General features: G+C 39.6%; 1 protein-coding gene across 1 annotated transcript; it reads right to left on the bottom strand.

Moving 5' to 3' along the window:
* Positions 1-515: 515 nt before the first annotated feature.
* LOC130929307 (gastrula zinc finger protein XlCGF57.1-like) lies at positions 516-25797 on the bottom strand. The gene is made up of 3 exons (XM_057856409.1): positions 25415-25797; positions 15148-15246; positions 516-6262 (listed from the first exon to the last, which is right to left on the bottom strand). The coding sequence occupies exons 1-3, from the start codon at positions 25533-25535 to the stop codon at positions 4827-4829; spliced, it is 1656 nt and encodes a 551-aa protein (XP_057712392.1). The 5' UTR covers positions 25536-25797; the 3' UTR covers positions 516-4826.
* Between the last annotated feature and the right edge of the window lie 944 nt (positions 25798-26741).

The raw sequence follows: 26741 nt of genomic DNA, 5'->3' as shown, positions 1-26741 counted from the left end.
TAACTATCCATGCTGATCAAATGTCAGACAATTGAACAGATAGTAGAGTCCAGTTTTTTTATTTTTTGCTGCCTGCATGTGCAGAGCGACACGGCTTGACAGATATAGAGAGAGGCTGGGAAGAACTACGTAAAATGAAAAAATGAATAGTAAATATCAGTGGAAACGGATTACACTCCACAAGCACTTTGTTGGGCTTGTTTGAAACACTTGCGTATGCAAATCTGAGATTAGTAGATTGTTTTTATTGGAAAAGCATGTGATGCAGCGTGGCAGTTTTTTTTTTTTTTTTTTTTTAAACATGGGGGTTTGACAGTTGGCCAGGGGTTAAATAGAGCCGGAACTTGTTCCGGCTCTTCTTGATTTTGGCGTCCCTGTGTTCCAGGACTTATTTTGGCCGGGCCGGCACCTCTCGTGTTTAGAAAATAATAATATAAAAACGTTTTTTAAAAATGTATTGCAATAGCCCCGAATGGGGGGAAAGAAGGACAGGAGTCGTTGATGGCTTTCTCCACTTTATTGTGGCAACAATAAGAAAACAATAAAATAACAGCGGACTTCCGCCACATTCGACCGCAAAGTTTTGCTTCTCGCCCGTCTCCCCCTCGCTTCAGATTACCTCACAGCTCTCCAGTCCTAGCGACTCAAAGGGCCTTCGCGTAGTGTTACCTCCCTTGTGTGACATGTGGAAATCACAACTGCTCAGGATCACTTTTTAACTTGTGGCTTTTATTTCCGAGCACACAAACACGTCTGGCTGCCTCGAACGTCACCCCACACACACACTCATTACAGCACGCGTTTCCTTTTCTCTCTGCCAGCACACGCACACACAGAGCCTGTTGGTTCGAAGGTAGCACTTGCAACAATAGTTACCGACATTGCAGTATAAAAAATAAAAATATGCATAAATTCATTTGCAGAAAAAAAAAATGGCATGTTTTTAATAATTTAATGTCATTTGAAAGAGTCAGAGATTTGTTGATGCACTGAAAAACTTATCCACCAAACCTCAACTGCATCCAAGAAGCAAGACATGACCCTGAGACCGGCATTGTAACACTCACCATCAATTTAACCCACAGTTCGGTCAAGCAATGCAGGTACTCGCACATGAACTAAGATTCATGCACATAGACAAGAGGCAACCAAGCACAGTTTTGATTTATGCAGACACACATACAGTGGGGCAAATAAGTATTTAGTCAACCACGGATCGTGCAAGTTCTCCTACTTGAAAAGAGAATGTGGAAAAAAAAAAAAAACAGAAAATCACATTGTTTATTTGCAAATCATGGTGGAAAATAAGTATTTGGTCAATACCAAAAGTTCATCTCAATACTTTGTTATGTACCCTTTGTTGGCAATAACGGAGGCCAAATGTTTTGTGTAACTCTTCACTTTTCGCTTGGTGTAAAGAAATCAACTGTGGGAGCGATTATTAGAAAATGGAAGACATACAATACCACTGATAACCTCCCTCGATCTGGGGCTCCATGCAAGATCTCACCCCGTAGCGTCAAAATGATAACAAGAACGGTAAGCAAAAATCCCAGAACCACACGGGGGGGACCTAGCAAATGACCTACAGAGAGCTGGGACCACAGTAACAAAGGCTACTATCAGTAACACAATGCGCCGCCAGGGACTCAAATCCTGCACTGCCAGTTGTGTCCCCCTGCTGAAGCCAGTACACGTCCAGGCCCGTCTGCGGTTCGCTAGAGAGCATTGGATGATCCAGAAGAGGACTGGGAGAATGTGTTATGGTCAGATGAAACCAAAATAGAACTTTTTTGGTAGAAACACAGGTTCTCGTGTTTGGAAGAGAAAGAATACTCAATGGCATCCAAAGAACACAATACCCACCGTGAAGCATGGGGGCGGAAACATCATGCTTTGGGGCTGTTTTTCTGCAAAGGGACCAGGACGACTGATCTGGTTAAAGGAAAGAATGAATGGGGCCATGTACCGAGAGATTTTGAGTGAAAATCTCCCTCCATCAGCAAGGGCATTGAAGATGAGACCTGGCTGGGTCTTTCAGCATGACAATGATCCCAAATACACAGCAAGGGCAACAAAGGAGTGGCTTCGTAAGAAGCATTTCAAGGTCCTGGAGTGGCCTAGCCAGTCTCCAGATCTCAACCCCATAGAAAATCTGTGGAGGGAGTTGAAAGTCCGTGTTGCCGAACGACAGCCCCAAAACATAACTGCTCTAGAGATCTTGTTATTTTATCACCCATTTCGTGTGGATCAACACCTTCAATTTGTAAAGAAAAACCTTCAATTTTCCACACCCTCCATACTAATAGCAAATATAAAGTCAGAAAGATTGTCATGGTACAGACACTCAGTAGCAGCGGGCTTTTCATTCAATGTGTACTTCTGCTTTGTAATATTACAGATGAAATGCTGAGTAAACATAGCGTTTATTTTTCTTGCCACATCTCTTTTGTCAGCATTAATTTGTTGCAGCCTTTTTGCACTATGTTTTAATGTCCCCCCCCCCCCAGAAGCAGTTGGTCTGCTGACCTGAGACAAACAAGCAGGGCAATGATTTTTAAAATTACTTTTATTATTCATTATTTAAAGTGGGTACTGAGGACACGTCGTTTTGATATTTAAATTTCTTTGGAAAATTTAGAATTAAATTTGTTAAAATGAAGTTTAAGTGCAGGCACAACCATTGGATTAAGCTCCGAGTTGGAGTCATCTGCTCATTCCAATGTGGAGATATTTGAAGGAGGACTGGCTGACTCCAAAATAAAGTGCGTTAGAGTAAGCCTGCCAAGATTTGATGAAGGCATGTACAAAAGATTGATGAGAATGCTACATAGTCTGTAATTATTCAATAATATAAAGCAGGGGTCCCCAAACTACAGCCTGCCTCCACATTTGGTCCAGCCCCCTGAACAATTTTTTTTTTTTCCCAATAGTGTTATTTCCTGGCTTTTTCCATGAAGAACCCAGAGAGGGTTATTTGATTGTTATCTATTTAATTAATAGTGTTATTATTTATTATTATATATTATATTTAGGGCTGACAAACGATTAGAATTTTTAATTGAGTTAACCACAGCTTAAAAATTAATTGTAATTAATCGCAATTCAAACCATCTATAAAATATGCCGTATTTTTCTGTATTGTTGGAATGGAATGATAAGACAAGACGGATATATACATTCAACAGTGTACATAAGTACTATATTTATTTATTAAAACAATAAATCAACAAGATGGCATTAACATTATTAACATTCTGTTAAAGCAATCCATGGATAGAAAGACTTGTAGTTCTTAAAAGATAAATGTTAGTACAAGTTATAGAAATGTTATATTAAAACCCCTCTTAATGTTTTTGTTTTAATAAAATTTGTAAAATTTTCCAACAAAAAATAAACTAGTAGCTCGCCATTGTTGATGTCAATAATTACACAATGCTCATGGTGCTGAAACCCATAAAATCAGTCGCACCCAAGCACCAGCAGAGGGCGACAAAACACCCAAAACCACAAGTAACAAATGGACATGACACTGTGCTGTCATTTTAATCTGTTTGAGCGGGGCATGTGCGTTAAATGCGTCAACATATTTTAAGGTGATTTAAAAAATTAATTACCGGCCGTTAACGCGATAATTTTGACAGCCCTTATTAATTATTATTTTTATTGTATGTACTTTTGTTCCATGAAGAATCTAGAAAGGGTTATTTGATTGTGGCTTTCTGAAAAACAATTTTTACATTTAGGCACTCCAGCAATCGTCACACTTTTTCTGTTACAAACTGACCCGGCCCCTCATCAGAGAAGGGAAAAGTTATGTGGCCCTCACAGGAAAAGGTTTGGGGACCCCTGATATAAAGCAACAGTAACAGACTAGCATACGTTACTTAAATCAAGCTTGATATGTATGTTTTTAATGAGGGTAAACAATTTTTTTTTTTTTTTAAACGGGGATTATTAATGTTGGTTATTTGTGTTCTCTTTTTGGAAATCAAAATATGATCACCCTGGAAGACATACAGCTAGTATGTGTAATTTGTTTTGATGCTTCTGCGCATGCGGGTCACTTTGCTGACTGCGAATTAGTGCGCATGCGTGATACTTGAACTGGACAAAGGCACTCTGAACGGGCACGCCAAAAAACATGACAAAAAAAAAATCGAATTTGTGCATTAAGACCTGTGGTATGAACCTAGCCTACTCGATGATGGCGTAAAATTCATTCGCTTAGTGCGAACAAAAGATGTCAATTTACGTGCCCTGCTATCCTTCAGCCACTTTTAAAACTTTTCTTTAGACTGAGAACAATACATCGCCGAGGCATCTTACCGAGAAGCAATGCAACAATACTGTGTGTATGGCGGACTTCCCTCGCAGTTCTCGGTGTGACGTCAATTCCGAAGATTTTCGAAGAAAAGCATTTTCGTTGTCAAGGGCGTTGCTATGGGTTAAACAAAGAATCTGGAAGGGTTGCGTAAAAAAAAAAAAAAAATAACGAAAATATGCTTATAATTGTTTAGCCACGTATATTATTCAAAAACATGGTTGGCCAACCTTACTTCACATTTGGCCTTGAAGCCAATAAAAGGCGTGGTCCAATGAACGGCCTCGCATTTCTCTGCCTTTTCGCTTTCAATGTGCTAAAACAGCGTCATTGTAAACTGTTTGAGGCAACGCATGAACGGGTCATTCTGTGCATGCGTTAATTGCGTCAAATATTTTAACGTGATTAATTAAAAAAATTAATAACCACCCATTAAACCGATAAATTTGACAGCCCTACTTAGCAGGAAAAAGGTTTTTCACTGTTATGGGTTCTTGTATTTTCAAATATCGCTTTTCAGCGAATCTTCGACCACAAAGTGAGCAGGAAAAAAAAATTCGCCAGTATGGTTTCTTATGTGGATTTTCAGGTATTTCTTTAGAGCGAATCTTTGACCACAAACTGAGCAAGAAAAAAGTTCTTTGCTGGCGTGGGTTCTAGAGTGTTTTTTTAAGTAGCTCTTGTGACTGAATTTTTTACCACAAACTGAGCAGGAAAAAGGTTTTTCTCCAGTATGAATGCTTGTGTGTCTTTTCAAGTGTTGCTTTTGAACGAATCTTTTACCACAAACTGAACAGGAAAAAGGTTTCTCTCCGGTGTGTGTTCTTGTGTGTGTTATTAAGGTGCGATTGCAACTGAATCTTCGACCACAAACTGAGCAGGAAAATGGTTTCTCGCCAGTGTGGGTTCTTGTGTGTATTGTCAAGTATCGCTTTGCAGCGAATCTTTGACCACAAACTGAGCAGGAAAAAGGTTTTTCACTAGTGTGGCTTCGAGAGTGTTTTGATAAGTAGCCTTTGTGACTGAATTTTTTACCACAAACTAAGCAGGAAAAAGGTTTTTCGTCAGTGTGGCTACTTGTGTGTCTTTCCAAGTGTTGCTTTTGAACAAATCTTTTACCACAAACTAAGCAGGAAAAAGGTTTTTCACCGGTATGGGTTCTTTTGTGTATTTTTAAGGAGCTATTGCAACTGAATGTTTGACCACAAACTAAGCAGGAAAAAGGTTTTTCACCAGTATGGGTTCTTTGGTGTATTTTTAAGGAACTCTTGCAACTGAATCCTTGACCACAAACTGAGCAGGAAAATGGTTTTACACCAACATGGGTTTTTGTGTGTCGTTTTAAGGATTCCTTCCTTGCGAATGTATGACCACAAGCTGAGCAGGAAAAAGGTTTTTCATCAGTGTGGGTGATTGTGTGTAATTTTAAGACGCTCTTGTGAGCGAAACTTTGACCACAAACTGAGCACACAAAAGGTTTTTCACCAGTGTGGCTCCTCATATGCGTACGACAAGTATACTTATTGGCAAAGGTTTTCCCACACTGAGAGCATTTGCAGCGTTTGTCCTCACGGTGAGATTTCTTATGACCACCATCATTGTAAGTTGAGTGTGACGTGGCGCCATTTCTGTCGAATGGTGCGGTGAAAATGTCAGTCTGCAATCCTTCTGTTGAGCTGCTGCTGCCGCTCGGAGGCTCCGCCTCACTTGGACCATCATCACTCTTCAAGGGCTCAGCAGGCGACCTAGTGATACTCTTCTCATCTTTGACGTATGGCAGCTCTACCACCTCCATTTTGATTGGAAGTTGCTCTTCTCTCTCCTTCTGTTGACAGAGCTCTGGCTCCTCCTCTTTGATTTGGGGGAGCTCAACATCCTCCTCAAGAACGCTAGGAGATTCTGGCTCCTGCCACTCAGCAACAAGATATTTTTTGAAACCTGCAAGACACAAGAAAACTATTGAAATGTTTTATGGCTCTGAAATCAAATCACACTGCCATGTGGTCCTCCTTATCGCCATTAAAACTGTTGTCTTAAAATAGATAATAAGGAAAACTAGGCCTGCAAGCAGGACTGAACGGGCACTCGCACGCGCCGCAACTCAAATGTCACGCAGGTCAGGGTGGTGGCAGATCGTCTCCCTCTCATCATCTCCTGGGAACCTAACTTTCTCGCAACTTGCCTCTTCTTTTGGGGATTACAAATACATTCACACACCTAGGTGAAAAAGCCCCTATTGAAGACAGTCCTACAAAAAAGGAGGCGCTACTGAACTGTGCAGCCACGCCCATATTCAAAACTGAAATGAATCTTCTAATCGGGCCAATTCGAGAAAGTGTGCCCAATTTCGTAGATCTATAAGCTGCCTAAGTCCCTGAAAAATTCTACTCCCTTTTGATGGCGCGCAAAGGGTAGAGACAGAGACGTGTGGACGTGGGCCTTAAATAGTAGTCTTAGAAAAGGTCTTGAAACTACAGTCACCAACCTGGAAAGAACTGGACATGTATAAGTAAAATGAGTGACTTTCTGTGGCCACTAGTTGGCGCTACAGAGTTGATGCAAATGACCCCTGCGGGACCCTTCAGGGTGGGACTCTCACCAAGCACAGGAACTTTGGCGCAGATATGTTGTATGTCTGCCAAGTTATGACTTCAGAATTTGTGGCGAGACGAAATGGTGACGGTCATTTTCACTTTCCATTTTGAACCCCTTCGCCTCAACGAAACCTCAATATTTTTCATCAGGCACCTAAAGACATGTCTTAAGGCTTCCCTGAAAGAGGTTTGAGGTCAATAGATTTTTTTCTCTTGGAGTAGGAGCCTGTCTCGTAAAAGGACATTTCCTGTTCCCACTAGGGGCGCTCGGCCTAATGGGTAATATTTCAATGCAGTCGTGTTCAGGCTGAGATACCTCGCATACAAGCTAAATATGAAAAAGATTGAACGTTGTATGAGGGAGTTATTAGTCATTTTTTGAATTTGGTGTTTTGCCAAAAAATGGCCGACTTTGGCACTCCGCCCAGGTCAGGCCGGTGAATGAAAACTCACCATTTTGATACCTTATGTCCCTATGTCTCCTGAACAGTCTCAGCAATTTTGAAGACGATCCAACTAACTCCCTCGGCGACAAGGTCTAAAGTGTGCACCCTGTAAGTTGATAAAAATTTCACATTCGATCCAAAATACACAATTTCCTGTTGGGTTTGGAATATGGATGCAAGAGACTTTTTGGAGCAATTTTGCACAAAGTATCAACTCCCCAAATTTCATTGCTCTACGTTAAAAAAAAAAAAAAAAAAGGAAAGGCCTTTTTGAAAAATTCAAGGGTGCGCCATTGAGCCATTTTGTTACATTTTTTCGTAACATCGCAAGATAATCCAAATTTAAGCAAATCCGTGCATGTATGTGCAAATTTTGGCGAGTTTTCGGGCTTGTAAAGGCTTCAAATTCTGCTGCCGCTAGTTGGCGCTACAGAGTTGATGCAAATGACCACTGCAGGACTTTTCAGGGTAAAACTCTCACCAAGCACGGGAAGTTTAGCGCAGATATGTTGTATATCTGCCGAGTTATGACTGTTCAGAATTTGTGGCGAGACGAAATGGCTACAGTCATTTTCACTTTCCTGTTTGGACCCCTCCGCCTCAACGAAACCACAATATTTTTCATCAGGCACCTGAACACATGTCTTAAGGCTTCCCTGAAAGAGGTTTGAGGTCAATAGATTTTTTTCCCTTGGAGGAGGAGCCTGTCTCGTAAAAAAGGGCATTTCCCGTTCCCACTAGGGGGCGCCCGGCCTAATGGGTAATTTTTCAATGCAGTTGTGTTCAGGCTGGGATACCTCACATACAAGGCACTCCGCCCAGGTCAGGCCCGTGAATGAAAACTCACCGTTTTGAGAACTTAAAATCTCATAGGTCGCATGAACATTCTCACCAATTTTGAGGAAGATCCAACTAACACTCTATGCCAGGGGTCCTCAAATACAAATCTTGAAGGTCCACAATTATTTTTTTTCATACAAGCATGGGTCCATTTGTTAATGTCGGTCAAGTACAAGGCAGGTCGAAGGTGGTAAAGGTGGTTCTCTTTGAAGCAAACAAAAATACAATGGACATTCTGATTAAATAAGAATAACATTTTTTTTACTTAAAATAATAGTTAAAAAAATAAATTAAAAAAAACCATGCAAGAACAATATTTACACATGTACACTAAATAATTGACTAGATCTGTCATTAAGGTTCAAACAATAACTATTGACTGTACATTTTGTAAATGTAAAACACTGCTGGACAAAAAAGAAAACATGTGCAAGTAGTACAGTGCATGTTCACTTGTCCAGAACATAAATGACAAGCTCTGTCATCAAGGTGCAAACATAACAATTATTGACAGTAAGAGAAATGGCATTTGGGGGTCACAAAGCTGTTAACCCAAATCATCAGCCAGTACTTCATTGCGTCTTGTGGTTGATAAGTCTGAGAGTGATATTTGATTTTTGTTGTCATTTCCTCCTTTTCTTTCCCTTTGAACATTGCTGTCATCACTTCGTACACTCTTTTATATATTTCTCCATCAGAGAACGGCTTCTTATGTTTGTCAATCCATTCTTCATTGAAACGGCAATTTTCGTTGTCCACTTTGAGCATGCCATTTTGTTAGATTCAGTCTTCTACTGGTGGCACGTGTGGTGTTAGTGAACGTTGCGATCTTGATCGTTGCCCGCGTGCAGCGAGCGTCCCGGGGTAACACGGGGAAATGAAAAATAAATCACATTTGCTCACAGTATGACTCACGCTCTTGAATGAAAAATAAAGTACATGACAGCATGTACTAACAGATTGTAAAGTACCGTGTGCGACTCGTGTTTGAGGTTGCTGACACTGCTGTGGTCCGTCCACGCTAGCTAGTAGCATGCAGGCGCTCTAAGCCAATCAGCGCATCCACGCATGCTCTCTCAGCCAATCAGCGCATCGTCATAGCGATGACAACAGAAGTGAAAACATTTAAGATATTTGACTAAAAATCAAACAGAATTCAGCGATTGAATAGTAGCGCATATTGATAGATTGGCGATTCATACAAATGATGTATGTTGAAAAAAAGTTTTTTTTCTTTCGTTTTTTTCGTACACCTGTGGGTCCGCAGAGAGGTGTGCCGTGGTCCGGTCGTGGACTGCGGTCCGCTAATTGAGGAAGCCAGCTCTATGCACCAAGGTCTCAAATGTGCACCCTATTAATTGATAAAAAATTCAGATTCACGCCAAAACAGCTAATTTCCTGTTGGGTTTGGAATATGGGTGCATGAAATTTTTTGGAGCAGTTTTGCACAATGTATCGACTCCCCAAATTTCATCGCTTTACGTTGAAAAAACAAATAGAGAGGCCTCTTTTAAAAATTCAAGGGGGCGCCACATTCTGTTACACTTTCCACCTGCTGGGGACGCTAGAGCCCTATAATGGTAGGCGTGGCTAACTGGCGATTAAAAGACTAATTTCTCGCCATCTGCGCGTTGCCAAATTGTTGTATATAGTCGAATTGTCTCTCTAAAAATACGATTCTAATACACATAAGAATTAGAGGTGCACGATAATTATCGGTCCGATAATAGGAATTATGACGTCATCCCAAGAACTCCAATAACATTACAGTGCCTTGCAAAAGTATTCGGCCCCCTTGAATCTTGCAACCTTTCGCCACATTTCAGGCTTCAAACATAAAGATATGAAATTTAATTTTTTTGTCAAGAATCAACAACAAGTGGGACACAATCGTGAAGTGGAACAACATTTATTGGATAATTTAAAATTTTTTAACAAATAAAAAACTGAAAAGTGGGACGTGCAATATTATTTGGCCCCTTTACTTTCAGTGCAGCAAACTCACTCCAGAAGTTCAGTGAGGATCTCTGAATGATCCAATGTTGTCCTAAATGACCGATGATGATAAATAGAATCCACCTGTGTGTAATCAAGTCTCCGTATAAATGCACCTACTCTGTGATAGTCTCAGGGTTTTGTTTAAAGTGCAGAGAGCATTATGAAAACCAAGGAACACACCAGGCAGGTCCGAGATACTGTTGTGGAGAAGTTTAAAGCCAGATTTGGATACAAAAAGATTTCCCAAGCTTTAAACATCTCAAGGAGCACTGTGCAAGCCATCATACTGAAATGGAAGGAGCATCAGACCACTGCAAATCTACCAAGACCCGGCCGTCCTTCCAAACTTTCTTCTCAAACAAGGAGAAAACTGATCAGAGATGCAGCCAAGAGGCTCATGATCACTCTGGATGAACTGCAGAGATCTACAGCTGAGGTGGGAGAGTCTGTCCATTGGACAACAATCAGTCGTACACTGCACAAATCTGGCCTTTATGGAAGAGTGGCAAGAAGAAAGCCATTCCTCAAAGATATCCATAAAAAGTCTCGTTTAAAGTTTGCCACAAGCCACCTGGGAGATAGAGCCTAGTTCGGGCCTAAAAAATCCAGCCCGACCCGACACGGCCCGCTGGTATTGAGGCCCGACCCGACCCGAGCTCGATCACTTAACTAGATTTGCAGGCCCGAGCCCGAAAAACCCGATTTTTTTTTTTTTTTTTTTTTTGAGTGACGCGGAAAAAACGCAAGTTTTCTTAATGTTTAAATAATGTACATATTTTTTTGAGAATTATCAAAGCATTCACACAACGAAATAACGCTGGGAAAGTTTGTTAAACATATTTCTGAGTGTGTGGGAAATTGTTCTCACATGGACGCGCCTCTCTGACAAGGAAATGAAAATGAGGGGGGCGCCTCGGCCGTGGGCAAACGGTAGAGCGGGAGAATAAGAATAAAAAAGCGGCCGGCGCCACGGCGTTCGTGCACACGCACAAGCAAAAGCGCAATACAGACAGCCTGCTCTCCATTTTTTTTTTGTTTTTTTTGAGTGACGCGGAAAAAACGCAGCAGCAGCTATTTATTTTCATTTCTTCGAGTTGGCAGAAAAAAACGCAAGTTTTCTTAATGTTTAAATAATCTACATATTTTTTTTGAGAATTATCAAAGCATTCACACAACGAAATAACGCTGGGAAAGTTTGTTAAACATATTTCTGAGTGTGTGGAATATTGTTCTCACATGGACGCGCCTCTCTGACAAGGAAATGAAAATGAGGGGGGCGCCTCGGCCGTGGGCAAACGGTAGAGCGGGAGGACAAGAATAAAAAGCGGCCGGCGCCACGGCGTTCGTGCACACGCACAAGCAGAAGCGCAATACAGAGAGCCTGCTCTCCAATTTTTTTTTTATTTTTATTTTTTTAAATAATTTATTAGTCTGGCATGGCGGCCCGACCCGAACTGACCCGAACGTGAATGCTTAAAATGTGGGCCCGACCCGACCCGACGGTCGGGTTCGGGTTCGGGCACAAAATCTAACCTCTACTGGGAGACACATCAAACATGTGGAAGAAGGTGCTCTGGTCAGATGAAACCAAAATTGAACTTTTTGGCCACAATGCAAAACGATATGTTTGGCGTAAAAGCAACACAGCTCATCATCCTGAACACACCATCCCCACTGTCAAACATGGTGGTGGCAGCATCATGGTTTGGGCCTGCTTTTCTTCAGCAGGGACAGGGAAGATGGTTAAAATTGACGGGAAGATGGATGCAGCCAAATACAGGAACATTCTGGAAGAAAACTTGTTGGTATCTGCACAAGACCTGAAACTGGGACGGAGATTTATCTTCCAACAGGACAATGATCCAAAACATAAAGCCAAATCTACAATGGAATGGTTCAAAAATAAACGTATCCAGGTGTTAGAATGGCCAAGTCAAAGTCCAGACCTAAATCCAATCGAGAATCTGTGGAAAGAGCTGAAGACTGCTGTTCACAAACACTCTCCATCCAACCTCACTGAGCTCGAGCTGTTTTGCAAGGAAGAATGGGCAAGAATGTCAGTCTCTCGATGTGCAAAACTGATAGAAACATACCCCAAGCGACTTGGGGTATGTTTGGGGTATGTTGTTATCACTTTTCAGTTTTTTATTTGTTAAAAAAGTTTAAATTATCCAATAAATGTTGTTCCACTTCACGATTGTGTCCCACTTGTTGATTCTTGACAAAAAAATTAAATTTCATATCTTTATGTTTGAAGCCTGAAATGTGGCGAAAGGTTGCAAGATTCAAGGGGGCCGAATACTTTTGCAAGGCACTGTATATATTATCGGGCCTATTAATAATATTTTTGGCACGGCGTCGGATTGGGATGTGAGCGTTCGTTTCCACTCCTGTTTTGCCAGTATGCAAAGTTTTGTTAGTGTTCTACAGGCTGTATTTTTCCTTCATTGAGTTATAAACCTTACTATGGCAATTAACAAATTTTGCATTTTACAGTGTTATGTTTACAAGTTCTTGAGAGGCCTTTTGGTTATTGATAGGCTTGCTGTTCTATAATTGCTACGTTAAGAAAGTCGTTTCATGGACCAAGACGACAAAAGTCTCCTCTCCTGTTGCACCAAATGTTTTATCTGCTAACAAAGTACAATACATGTTGAGTTTATGTTTGTTTTAGATCAGTTCTCATTGTTCAGGGGAACACATCGTCAATGATATTGATTGATTGATTGTGATTGACTCAAATTATATTTATTTGAAAAAATTAATTTGGCCACTTTTTTGTAGTCAAAACTGTTCTTGTCTTTGTTTTGTTCATTATAATAATGTTCATGTCATCATGAAAATTCTGGTTTGGTCAGAGGCAAATCTATGCTGAATCAACCAATAGATTTTTGACCTACAGGTGTTTAAAAACTCAGGTAAATATACATTGAAAAATGATTGACATATCATCGGTTATCGTATCGGTCTTGGGGAGCAAGAAGTTATCGATATTGGTATCAAAAAATGGATATCGTGCATCCCTAATAAGAATGCTATTGAAGACATTTTTTCTCCTGTCGTACGCACTTTAAACCTAAAGGATCTATCTAAAAGATGTATGTTTGTTCTTATTTGTTCATGGACATAATTCAAACAATCTGTGCAGCCTGTGTTAACGTGATGTGTAGATTAGAGAGTAGAAGTAACCGGGGATCACTGTATATCATGCATTCTGACGATGGAAGGCTCCAGTTATACTCCACCTTGGTGAACATTTTTCTTATCTTAATTCTAATTAGAGCTGAAACAAATACTCGAGTAACTCGAGTTTGAAAACCGATCCGAGTAATTTTATTCACCTCGAGTAATCGTTTATTTTGACAGCTCTAAGCATCACATTTTGCTCGGACTACTTTTAATGCGGGACAACGTGCCGGTGCGTAGAGGAAGAAGCAAAAAAAACTTATATCAGCCGACAGCTGCTACAAACGACGCCGACGTTGCTAAATACTAGCCCGCACGATGCTACGTTGATAGCAGGTAGCGTCTGATGAGTCTCATAGAGATGACATGTATGTTGAACTAGATGCGAAATGACAGACTCAGCCGCGTCTGGGCAGCGTTAAGTAAACAGCCGCCATCTTAAAGCAGTTTAGTAATCTGTACCCACAGTTTACTAAACTGTACCCACAGTTTACTAAACTGTACCCACACTTTGCTAAACTGTACCCAGACTTTGCTAATCTGTACCCACAGTTTACTAATCTGTACCCACAGTTTACTAATCTGTACCCACTGTTTAGCAATGACCCGGAAACTGTAGTCACCAATGTTTGGCGGGGACTCAGAGTCCAAACGCCGAGGGACCGACCGAGCAACCATCTGCACCATTTGCCCTCGGCGAACAAAGGGGTTTTAAAAGGTAACTATTGCACATTTTCTTTGGTAGGCGTCTTTCAGGTGTCATCAATCAATATGGCATGTTGTGTTTGCACATTTTCTGTGCTGCTGTCGTGTCTGTGCGTGCTTAATTCAAGTAGTGTTCATTTGTCAGTTAGCTATTTTTAGTAGCCGCATTAGCGGCTACTAACACACAACATGCCATATTGATTGATGACACCTGAAAATGTAGACGGCTACAGACGGGTACAGATTAGTAAACTGTGGGTACAGATTAGTAATCTGTGGGTACAGATTAGCTATGATTTTTTTATTTTTTCTACCCTGGCACCCAGGGGGCTCCGTAGTTTTTTGAGTGAAAGCAGTGAATTAGTCTTTTTTTTTTATTCTAGTTCATCTGAGATGCAATTGTTGGCTGTTTTCAACAATACACATCGAAAATAAAGACATTGATTGACTGAAAATGGTTCAAGATTAGATGAAATATCTTGTTTTCTCATGTATATTTATAATTGCTCTTCACCTAAAAATATATTTGTTTTATCCGATTACTCAATTAATCGATAGAATTTTCAGTCGATTACTCGATTACTTAAATATTCGATGGCTGCAGTCCTAATTCTAATCATAATTTTATAAATTGTGATTTATTTACATGTTTCGCACCTGCACCAATTGGTATAAATAAAACAAGAAATTGAATCATGTTGTCCAAAAGTTTTATAGCGATCAATATCTACAATGGAAAAGAGTGACATACTGTTTGTGTTGATATGTACATGTACAGTATATTCATCATGTAGTTACTTGAAACCAAGCAGAGCCTTTACATGGAAGAAAATCTTTAAATTTTCCAACAATTGTCAAGTCGATCCCGTGGTGCAAACCATGTGTCGGTTAATGAGTCCATTTCACGTCTACTAAGTAAGCAAAGCCACCATATGAAAAAGGAATGCAAGAAGCTATATTAGACTGAATGACATTTCCATACTTATGAGAAGGTACCATCTGCCCCATCTGAAAAAAAAAAAAAAAAAAAAAAAAAAAAAACCCTTGGTATGACCTTGAAGGTGTATGAACTCTTCCTCTTCCTCCTCCTCCTTGATCTCCACCTTGATGCATGTAGACTCCTGGTGCTCAGGAAGATGAGCTTGGCTGACATCTGCAAGACAGAGACCACAAACACATGGGACAAGTTTTATTTCTCGTTTGTAAACTGCAAAGTCAAAACGCCTTTAAAGAGAAAAAAAAAAACAAATGCAAACTGCCACAACACGAATGCCAATTCGCATGGAAATTGGCCAAAGCATGATTGCAAATAGCCCGCTACACGATTGCAAAAGGGTTTCTAAAAATGAAACCAACTAAAAACGAGGGAAATTTACTTCACGCACATCGGCCGCTATTTTCGACAGCAAAATACACCGACCCCAGTTGAACAGCATCTCTGCCTCATGTGCGTTGCCAATGCGATAGCTAGATACAGACAGACAGACTCTTTGCCACTAAAATTACTGCGAACCAGCTTTAGTCGCCGGTAAGGATAGGAATTGATAAGATTTTTACGATTCCATTATCGATATTGCTTAACAAACGATTCTTTATTGATTCTCTTATCGATTCTAATTTGTGTAATTTCTGGGTTTAATATTTTTTGTTTCATTCGCCTCGGGGTGTCTGTTAAAACACAAGGAGCGGAGAGTAGAGTTGGTCTTTGGCACTTTTACAACTATGTACAAGCAATGGCACTTGATTTGAGAATCACTCAATGAGCAGGTGGGAGCAAGCGTTGAGATGTTGATGTATTTGTATGTGCATGAAAGACTGGAATGTGTGTATGTGTGGTTGTGAAAGTAAAGAAAATTAGTGCTGATGCAATAAACAATGCAAATTGACTGTAAAGCAGTAAATAACACGCATACATGACTCGCAGTGTAATGAAGACAAAGGGGGGCAGGGCACGAGTGCGTGCGCACAACCCGGAAGCACGCTGCGTGCACGTGCAGTCATCTTGGCCATAAAAGTGGCGAAAACTAAGCTCTGTACACTCATATGGATGTAAAACATCATCTTAAGATGCTAAACTAACACATTCCCTCTTAACACAAATGTGCAACGCGAATGTAATGTGAACAACACTCCCCTCGACGCAGCGAGGACAAGCGGAGCAAACAGCAGACAGTAAAAATGGCTGATAACGGCTCTAATTATCATAAGAACCTAATGGCATGAAGAAGAAATACATTCGTTCGTGGACGCACAAAAATTAATATTTCCTCTAAAAGGTGGCCGTTCTCTGCTCGAAATGCGCACTTTACGCCCATTCTCGTTCCCAGAATACGCAGCGCGCATGACGTAGGACAATAACAGGAAATGGACTGGGTGCTATGGGAACGAACACATACCCATGAAATCTTTCTAACAGGAGTATATAAATTGCTCATAAAATCGTTTAGGATTATTTCACATGCATGTATGTTATATGTTTCTCATAGAGTATTCGACGAGAATATGATAGACCCATTAATAGACTTTTTTGGAAAAATCACCATTTCTTTAAGTAGTTTCATGAATATTGACTTGGCCTGTGAATACCACTACATTGTCACACGATGGCGACACCTCATGGTACACTTGGTGGGTGATTACACTGTGAGCATTCATGTTGTGATTAGGGCTGCAGCTATCGAATATTTTAGTAATCGAGTAATCGACTGGAAATTCTATCGATTAATCGAGTAATCGGATAAAACAAATATATTTTTAGGTGAAGAGCAATTAAAAATATACATGAGAAAACAAGACATTTCATCTAATCTTGAACCATTTTCAGTCCATCAATGTCTTAATTTTCGATGTAGATTGTTGAAAACATCCAACAATTGCATCTCAGATTAACTTGAATAAAAAAAAGACTAGTTTACTGTTTTCACTCAAAAAACCTTTAGATCATATTAAAATATATATATATATATATATATATATATATATATATATATATAGGTGGCACGGTGGCTGAGTGGTTAGCACGTCTGCCTCACAGTTCTGAGATCAAGGGTTCAATCCCGGGCTTCGGCCTTCCTGTGTGGAGTTTGCATGTTCTCCCCGTGCCTGCGTGGGTTTCCTCCAGGAACTCTGGTTTCCTTCCACAGCCCAAAAACATGCATGGTAGGCTGATTGAACACTCTAAATTGTCCGTAGGTATGAGTGTGTGCGTGAATGGTTGTATGTCTCCTTGTGCCCTGCGATTGGCTGGCAACCAGTTCAGGGTGTCCCCTGCCTACTGCCCGTAGTTAGCTGGGATAGGCTCCGGCACCTCCGCGACCCTCCTGAGGAATAAGCGGCACGGAAGATGAATGAATGAATATATATTTATATATATATATATATACTGTATATATATATATATATACACCTAAAAATGCCGTTACGCTTGATAACACACATCACTTAAAAGTTAGGATTTTTTCCCACGTGTTTCAATTGAATTTCTATTTGTGTCAAGCCATTTTTAAGTTCTAGTTAAGTTTTAAGTTAGTCTAAACTGTAAGTCCTGATAGGATTTTGAGTTTTTGCAGTGTTCAAAATAAATGTATGATACAGGCTGTATTGGAGCACATTAGGGACCAGTGCTACTTGGTGTTTTATCCAGCAATGACTACTGAGCTAAAATTGATAGTTAGCATTATTGAGTTTTTATTTTACACCCTCATCACTCCACAATGCTATGTTACGTTAAAGCCTGTATGTAAGAAACGTTAGCCACGCATCGACAGTGGTCATAAGTAATGTTAATCTTTATTTATTAGTGCTTAGCGCTCTTTATTAGCGCTTAGCGCTCTACTGCTTTAAGATGGCGGCTGTTTACTAACGCTGCCCAGACGCGGCCAAGTCTGTCATTTAGCATCTAGTTCAACATACATGTGATCTCTATGAGACTTGTCAGATGCTACCTACCAACGTAGCATCGTGCGGGCTAGTATTTAGCAACGTCGGCATCGTTTGTAGCGGCTGTCGGTTGCAGTAAGTTTGTTTTGCTTCTTCCTCTACGCACGTGACATTAGTGCGTTGTCCCGCATTAAAAGTAGTCCAAGCAAAACGTGATGCTTAGAGCAGTCAAAATAAACGATTACTCGAGGTGAATAAAATTACTCGGATCAGTTTTTAACTCGAGTTACTCGAGTTGCTCAAGTATTCGTTTCAGCTCTAGTTGTGATACTTGCTTACTTATCGGTGTGTATCATGTGTAAAGTCCGTGACGCTGATTGTACTGTTTGGAATCTACACGAGAATCGTTAGATAATCTACCAAATGATTCCATGGAATTGATACACGCGGAACCGGTTCTGTAAAAGAATCGGTTCTCATTCCCATCCCTAGTCGCCAGTGACCGTCGCCGTTTCGCGCAATGCGCAAAGGTGTATCACAACAATTTTTTTTTTTTTTTAAATAATTAAAGATTTGTCTGTGAGCCAGATGCAGCCGTCAAAAGAGCCAGATCTGGCTCGCAAGCCACAGGTTATTGGCCCCTGACATATGGCAAGACAATCTAAACGACCTACAGTATATACAATAACTGAAGTCATTATATAATGCAAATAAGGTTGCTTAAAATTTGGTGGGGACAATTTCAGCATCCTGAAAAGTTTCTAGTGTTATGTCCCTACCGTCCCTATGCAAACCTACGCCCTTGATTTATTGTGTATATTAATAACATTTAGGTTATGTTGAAATTGAAATGTAATTTTAATTTAAATTTGGTAATAAAATGCATACATTTATTATGGAAGTTTTCAAAATGTTTCTTTATTTTGTTTTTGTTTTTTTTTTAAAACAAACTGCTTGAATCGAACAGTGCAACACTTGAACCAAAACACATGAAAAATAAAAGTCCATACAAATGTATTTTGTATTGATCGTATATCAATTATTTTGGTTCACATTGGTGAGAAATGTAGCCCTGACCCACCCTCCCCGATCTGTTCGGTGTTATTAATGTCCCCTCCCCAGCAAAAATGGTTCATGCACGTTATGCTGTTATATCGTCACTACCAATGTTGAGACCAAACCTTCGCTCTTGAACGTGAAGGCAGATGGTTGACCTGATATGAGTGCAAAAGGCAGTTTAGGCAGTTTTTCTGTCATTGTTTGCATACTATCCTCATTAAAATACGACAACCTATAAATGTTTGGGTGGTTTTATTTAAAGCAGGTTTTTCATCTGTGTGATTTTGACAAAGGTCAGTCACATTCGATGATAATTTATGCAGAAATGTGAGAAATTCCAAAAGGTTCAGATACTTTTTCACACCACTGCAGCTATAAGCCACTTCCTTATTAAAACGTGTTAAAACCCATTATTTGACATAGTGTAAAACACTTTGCTTACTGACTTCCATGTCCTTCCAATGTCATTTGTTGGATGAAACTATTTTTCGCGGCAAACAGCATCTTTTGGAACCCAAAAAGACTCGCACTCTCCTTGGTGTAACAACAAAAGCCTGCAGCACATCGGACTGGCATAACGCAAAAAATAAAGTGAAAAGTCCGCGAAATCCGGCTTCTTCCGCAATCTGTCCCACATTTTCATGGCTCGGGATTCAAAAAGTTGAATAATTGCATCCGCATACAGCCAAATGGTCCATTTGATTATGGAGCATAAAATACAGCGTGTAATATGAAATAAACATGCTTGCTCATGTCATATACACTTTCATTTGAATTAAGCAGATTGGTCAACTCCTGTGCCGATAGGTGTATTTAAAACTTCAAAAAAAGTTGGGCAAATAAGTATTAAGTCAACCACTAATTGTGCAAGTTCTCCCACTTGAAAATATTAGAGAGGCCTGTAATTGTCAACATGGGTAAACCTCAACCATGAGAGACAGAATGTGGAAAAAAAAAACAAAATCACATTGTTTGATTTTTAAAGAATTTATTTGCAAATCACGGTGGAAAATAAGTATTTGGTCAATACCAAAAGTTCATCTCAATACTTTGTTATGTACCCTTTGTTGGCAATAACGTTTTCTGTACTCTTCACAAGCTTTTCACACACTGTTGCTGGTATTTTGGCCCATTCTTCCATGCAGATCTCCTCTAGAGCAGTGATGTTTTGGGGCTGTCGTTGGGCAACACAGACTTTCAACTCCCTCCACAGATTTTCCATGGGGTTGAGATCTGAAGACTGGCTAGGCCACTCCAGGACCTTGAAATGCTTCTTACGAAGCCACTCCTTTGTTGCCCTGGCTGTGTGTTTGGGATCATTGTCATGCTGAAAGACCCAGCTACGTTTCATCTTCAATGCCCTTGCTGCTGGAAGGAGATTTTCACTCAAAATCTCTCGATACATGGCCCCATTCATTCTTTCCTTTGTCGTCTTGGTCCCTTTGCAGAAAAACAGCCCCAAAGCAAGATGTTTTCACCTCCATGCTTCACAGTGGGTATGATGTTCTTCGTGATATATAGGGTGTTCCAAAAAAAGTTGCATACGTTTCCCAGCTGCTGGAAACCAAATTGTCTATGTGTTTCTTTGTAAAATAAACCCATTGACCGACTAAACTGTGAAGGAAGAAAAAATATTTATTACATGCTGCTGGGAGTGTATAAAATTTAAACATGTCCAATTTCCAGCTGCAAAAGGATGCATACAACTTCCTTGGACACCCCGCATACATCAATTTATGTATACATTTTTATTATTTTTGTGGCATTCCTTCGCAGGTGAGAGAGAATCCTTATTCTATGTTCATCATTCTTGCGACCGTTTCCCACTGTTGTTCGTATTTGTCCATTTTATTTGTCTGTTTGGCAGATATTTTCTCTAATTTTATATATTCAATGATTAGATTTAGCCATTGGTTAATGCTAATGTTTTGTTTGTTTTTCCAATTCAACAATATTGTTTTTTTTGGCTATCGTTAAACTTGCTAATAGTGGACGGGTTTGATGGTTAGAGATATTCACTGTATTCAGATCGCCAAGCAGACAAAGAGTTGGAGACAATGGAATCCTGCAGTTCAATAGGAAGGAGAGTTTCTTCGTTACCTGTGACCAAAACTCGCACTGATTTACATTGCCAAAGAGCATGAAAGTATGTGTCTGAAGAATCTTCGTTGCAGCTTGTGTATTTATCTGACTGGGAACACCCCATTTTGTACATTTTAGATTGAGTAATATGCCATCTGTGCAGTATTTTGAACTGTATAAGCTGAAGGTTCTTATTCTTTGTCATTATAAATGTATTTTTACAGATGTAGGACCAATAGTTATTATCTAATGTTATCGAAAGTTCGTTATTCCATTTTTCGATTGGTAAGCAAGTAGAGTTGTTACATGAGAGGGCTTTATATACAGTGGTACCTCTACATACGATCGCTTCGACACACGAACTTTTCGACATCCGACGTAAAATTTGACTCGCCATTTGTTTCTACATCCGACGACATGCTCGAAATACGACGACAATGGCAGCACCGCACACGAATGCACGGCGGATTTTCTTGTGTGACAAATCAACACAGGTTTCAGAAAAGGTTGGTACAGGTGGTGAAACAAGGAAAAAGTTGATGTTTACCTTCGAAATGAAGATGCAAATGACAGAAAAATATGAGCGTGGGGTGGGCATCCGTGAAATGGCTCAACAATACATCTCCACGGTCCTCCTCCGACCATCGTTCGCCAGTCTTTATAAATTAAGCTGACAATTCTTATTGTCTCCAAAGAAATCGCCAGCTTCGCCACGTTTTCATCATTTCTTTTACAACTTATTCAACACAAAACGCCTGCTGTCTGCCGCAATTGATGGTGTTCTCAAGAGAACATTCAAAGTGAAAGTGAAACTCAAGCTCACCGGTCTGTCTCTGGCACGTGAGCCCCGCGGTGCGTTCAGGTACACAAAAAAACGTCCGCCTTATTAGAACCCGATTTGTTACACTATTACAGGAATTATTATTATTCTTTTTATTACATTATTCCAATTTTGATTTATAATTTATTTGTTTTGCTACGTGTAATTGCCATTTGTAATAGCACCAGCAGTATTTTTTAAGGATTTAGTGCAGCTTTTTGGGCTGTGGAACGAATTAATGGAATTATAATGTATTCCTCTGGGAAAATCCTGCTCAACATACGACCATTTCGACTTACAAACAAGGTCCTGGAACGGATTAACTTCGTATGTAGAGGTACCACTGTACTTTTGAAAGTATTTTTTTTTTTGTTGAGCATGTATATTTATTATTTTATTTACGAAAGGTGGTGGGTCTAACGTACCCGTTAGTGATGGAAATTTGCTTCTGATGGCTGCCCTGATTTTATTGTATTGAAGGAAATTGACCCCTTTGATCTGGAAATCTTGTAATATTTTTTCATATGACATGAATGTATTATCTTTAAACAAATGCTGTAACTGGTTTATTCCCGTATCATCCCATGCGCTGAAATAAATAGGAATTTTATTAACTCCAAAGTCTGGGTTGTGCCAGATTGGTGAAAATTTACACGGGGCTTGTTGTGATTGCGTAATTTCCATACCTCTCCACCAGGCTTTCAAGGTACATGCTATCATTGGCTTTTTGAAGCAGCTATGGTGCTTAATACTAGAACTAATAAAGGGGAGCTTTGCAAATTGTATTTGGTTGCAGTCTGTTTGCTCTAATTCTAGCCATGAGTGTTGTTCACTGTTAAGATATAACCACCTAATAAGATATTGTATTTGATTTGCTATATAATAGTGTTGGAAATTAGGGGCCTCTAGGGGTTTATTTCATTGCAATTTGGCAAGGCTAATTCTGCTTTTCTTGTTCTTAAAGTAGAATTTTGTGACGGCTGAGTCTAGGTCTTGAAACCATTTTTGAGTGGGTTTAAAGGGGATCATTGAGAACATGTCTTCCATTTTCTAATAATTGCTCCCACAGTTGATTTCTTTACACCAAGCGTTTTACCTATTGAAGATTCAGTCTTCCCAGCCTGGTGCAGGTCTACAATTTTGTCTCTGGTGTCCTTCGACGGCTCTTTGGTCTTGGCCATATTGGAGTTTGGAGTGTGGCTGACTGAGCTTGTGGACAGGTGTCTTTTATGCCGATAATGAGTTAAAACAGGTGCCATTAATACAGGTAACGAGTGGAGCCTCGTTAGACCTCTTTGACAGCCAGAAATCTTGCTTGTTTGTAGGTGACCAAATACTTATTTTCCACTCTAATTTGTAAATAAATTCTTTAAAAATCAAACATTGTGATTTTCTGATTATTTTTCTTCCACATTCTGTCTCTCATGGTTGAGGTTTACCCATGTTGACAATTACAGGCCTCTCGAATCTTTTCAAGTAGGAGGACTTGCACAATTGGTGGTTGACTTAATAGTTACAATGCCTTGCAAAAGTATTCGGCCCCCTTGAACCTTGCAACCTTTCGCCACATTTCAGGCTTCAAACATAAAGATATAAAATTTTAATTTTTTGTCAAGAATCAACAACAAGTGGGACACAATCGTGAAGTGGAACAACATTTATTGGATAATTTCAACTTTTTTAACAAATAAAAAACTGAAAAGTGGGGCGTGCAATATTATTCGGCCCCCTTGCGTTAATACTTTGTAGCGCCACCTTTTGCTCCAATTACAGCTGCAAGTCGCTTGGGGTATGTTTCTATCAGTTTTGCACATCGAGAGACTGACATTCTTGCCCATTCTTCCTTGCAAAACAGCTCGAGCTCAGTGAGGTTGGATGGAGAGTGTTTGTGAACAGCAGTCTTCAGCTCTTTCCACAGATTCTTGACTGGATTCAGGTCTGGACTTTGACTTGGCCATTCTAACACCTGGATACGTTTATTTTTGAACCATTCCATTGTAGATTTGGCTTTATGTTTTGGATCATTGTCCTGTTGGAAGATAAATCTCCGTCCCAATTTCAGGTCTTGTGCCGATACCAACAAGTTTTCTTCCAGAATGTTCCTGTATTTGGCTGCATCCATCTTCCCGTCAATTTTCACCATCTTCCCTGTCCCTGCTGAAGAAAAGCAGGCCCAAACCATGATGCTGCCACCACGTTTGACAGTGGGGATGGTGTGTTCAGGATAATGAGCTGTGTTGCTTTTACGCCAAACATATCGTTTTGCATTGTGGCCAAAAAGTTCAATTTTGGTTTCATCTGACCAGAGCACCTTCTTCCACATGTTTGGTGTGTCTCCCAGGTGGCTTGTGGCAAACTTTAAACGAGACTTTTTATGGATATCTTTGAGAAATGGCTTTCTTCTTGCCACTCTTCCATAAAGGCCAGATTTGTGCAGTGTACGACTGATTGTTGTCCTATGGACAGACTCTCCCACCTCAGCTGTAGATCTCTGCAGTTCATCCAGAGTGATCATGGGCCTCTTGGCTGCATCTCTGATCAGTTTTCTCCTTGTTTGAGAAGAAAGTTTGGAAGGACGGCCGGGTCTTGGTAGATTTGCAGTGGTCTGATGCTCCTTCCATTTCAATATGATGGCTTGCACAGTGCTCCTTGAGATGTTTAAAGCTTGGGAAATCTTTTTGTATCCAAATCTGGCTTTAAACTTCTCCACAAAAGTATCTCGGACCTGCCTGGTGTGTTCCTTGGTTTTCATAATGCTCTCTGCACTTTAAACAGAACCCCGAGACTATCACAGAGCAGGTGCATTTATACGGAGACTTGATTACACACAGGTGGATTCTATTTATCATCATCGGTCATTTAGGACAACATTGGATCATTCAGAGATCCTCACTGAACTTCTGGAGTGAGTTTGCTGCACTGAAAGTAAAGGGGCCGAATAATATTGCACGCCCCACTTTTCAGTTTTTTATTTGTTAAAAAAGTTTAAATTATCCAATAAATGTTGTTCCACTTCACGATTGTGTCCCACTTGTTGTTGATTCTTGACAAAAAAATTAAATTTCATAACTCTATGTTTGAAGCCTGAAATGTGGCGAAAGGTTGCAAGCTTCAAGGGAATACTTTTGCAAGGCACTGTATTTGGCCCACTTTATGAAAATTCAACACTTTTTAAGGTATTATTTCCAAATTCATAAATTCAATGCTTTTAAGACTTTGTAAGACCCCAGGGGAACCCTGATCATTTTATGTACATTAATTATATTAATAATATTTTTTTGTTTCAGACTTTTCTTTCGTATTCTAATGATAACATATGCATTTATAGGGCTACATATACACTTATTTAGATACATATAAAAAGAAGGGGGGGGGGGGTTTACAAAAAACATTTAAACCTCTAACATTAAAAATAAATTCTCGTCACCGTGATCCGTCTGTCATGTACAGTAAGTATACCTATCATTCAACGTCAACCAACCTTGTAGTGTGTGTAGAACCTTTGCGTGCATTATTTTGCACACAGTCGAGTCTTGGTGACGCGGGGGCTCCTGTTTTACCTCCTGGAACTTTACTGCAGCCGGTGTCGTTCTCCCGTACATTTTCTGAACGCTTGACGACGTGCAGCTTGCAGCTTTGTTAGCGGTTGGCCAGCTAGGCTAGGCTAACGTAGATAGCAAAAGAGTGCCGACACTTAAAGACTGATGTGTGAGTCCGTAATGTGGCTAATACCGGACACGTCGTCGAGGCTTCGGTTTAGTTAAGTTGCTGAAATCGAGGTAAAACAAGACGCGCACAAATAAAATGTTCCACCTTGGCCAGTCTTTATGTTTTGCATTTCCGACCAGGATTGCATGATGGGAAAGACACTGACAGTCTCCAGCCCAATCACACTGTATAACCCTCCTAGTTCAATTAAAAAAAAAAAAAAAAAAAACAGCCAAAATTACATCTTCCCTTTCAAAATAACAATGTTTCTCTTACGCAATTCAATTTATATTTTGACGTGATAAAAAAAATCAACAGTGGGCTTGTAGTGCGATCATTTCTCCTATAAGGATCATGGGAGGTGTAGTTCTTCACAGGAATTATTCGGTGGGTTGAGCAGGGAAGTAGAACGATTCAATTCAGTTCAATACACTTTATTCCATAAGCGGAGTTTCATAATCATCATTAAGTGTCATTGAATGTAATTGACTTTCCTATGCACTGTATATATAAAAGTTGTAAAGCAAGTAAACAAACAACAAAATGAATGAAATGAACAAAAAAAGATGTTATTATTATAATGGGTCAAAATTATTTTTTTGAACAGATCATGTGACTAGCACCTTCATTTGCTTTGCATATTATTTTTTTTAAAAAAAATAGGAGAGGGCAATTTTATTTTTCAAATGATTTTTTTCTTTTATTGAAAATATTTTTTTTTTTTTATTGAAGCAACTTTTTGGGGGATTGAATGATTTAGACACAAATGTCCTACCCGTAAAATGGCCCAAACACAAAAAGGATTGCTAGAATCAAAGAAAACTTTTTTAATGAAAAATTGTTCAAAAAAGTGTTCAAATGCAAATTTTTGAGCCTCAAATATTTTTTCACATTCAAAAACTTTTTTTTTATGATTGAAATTTTATTGAAGTGATTTTTCTTTTGATTTTTTTTTTTTTTTTTTTGGATGAAGCATCCTAATTTTTTGATTGAATAATAAAGACACAAATGTCCTAGCCAAAATGTGGCCAAAACACAAAAAAATATTACTTCAATCAAAAAAGTTGCATCAATCAAAAAAAAAAAAAAAAAAAAGGAGT

Source organism: Corythoichthys intestinalis, chromosome 13 (genome assembly GCF_030265065.1).
Source record: "Corythoichthys intestinalis isolate RoL2023-P3 chromosome 13, ASM3026506v1, whole genome shotgun sequence".
Lineage (NCBI taxonomy): Eukaryota > Metazoa > Chordata > Actinopteri > Syngnathiformes > Syngnathidae > Corythoichthys > Corythoichthys intestinalis.
The sequence above is the reverse complement of the archived record's forward strand: the minus strand, read 5'-3'. Positions and strand labels throughout refer to the sequence as shown.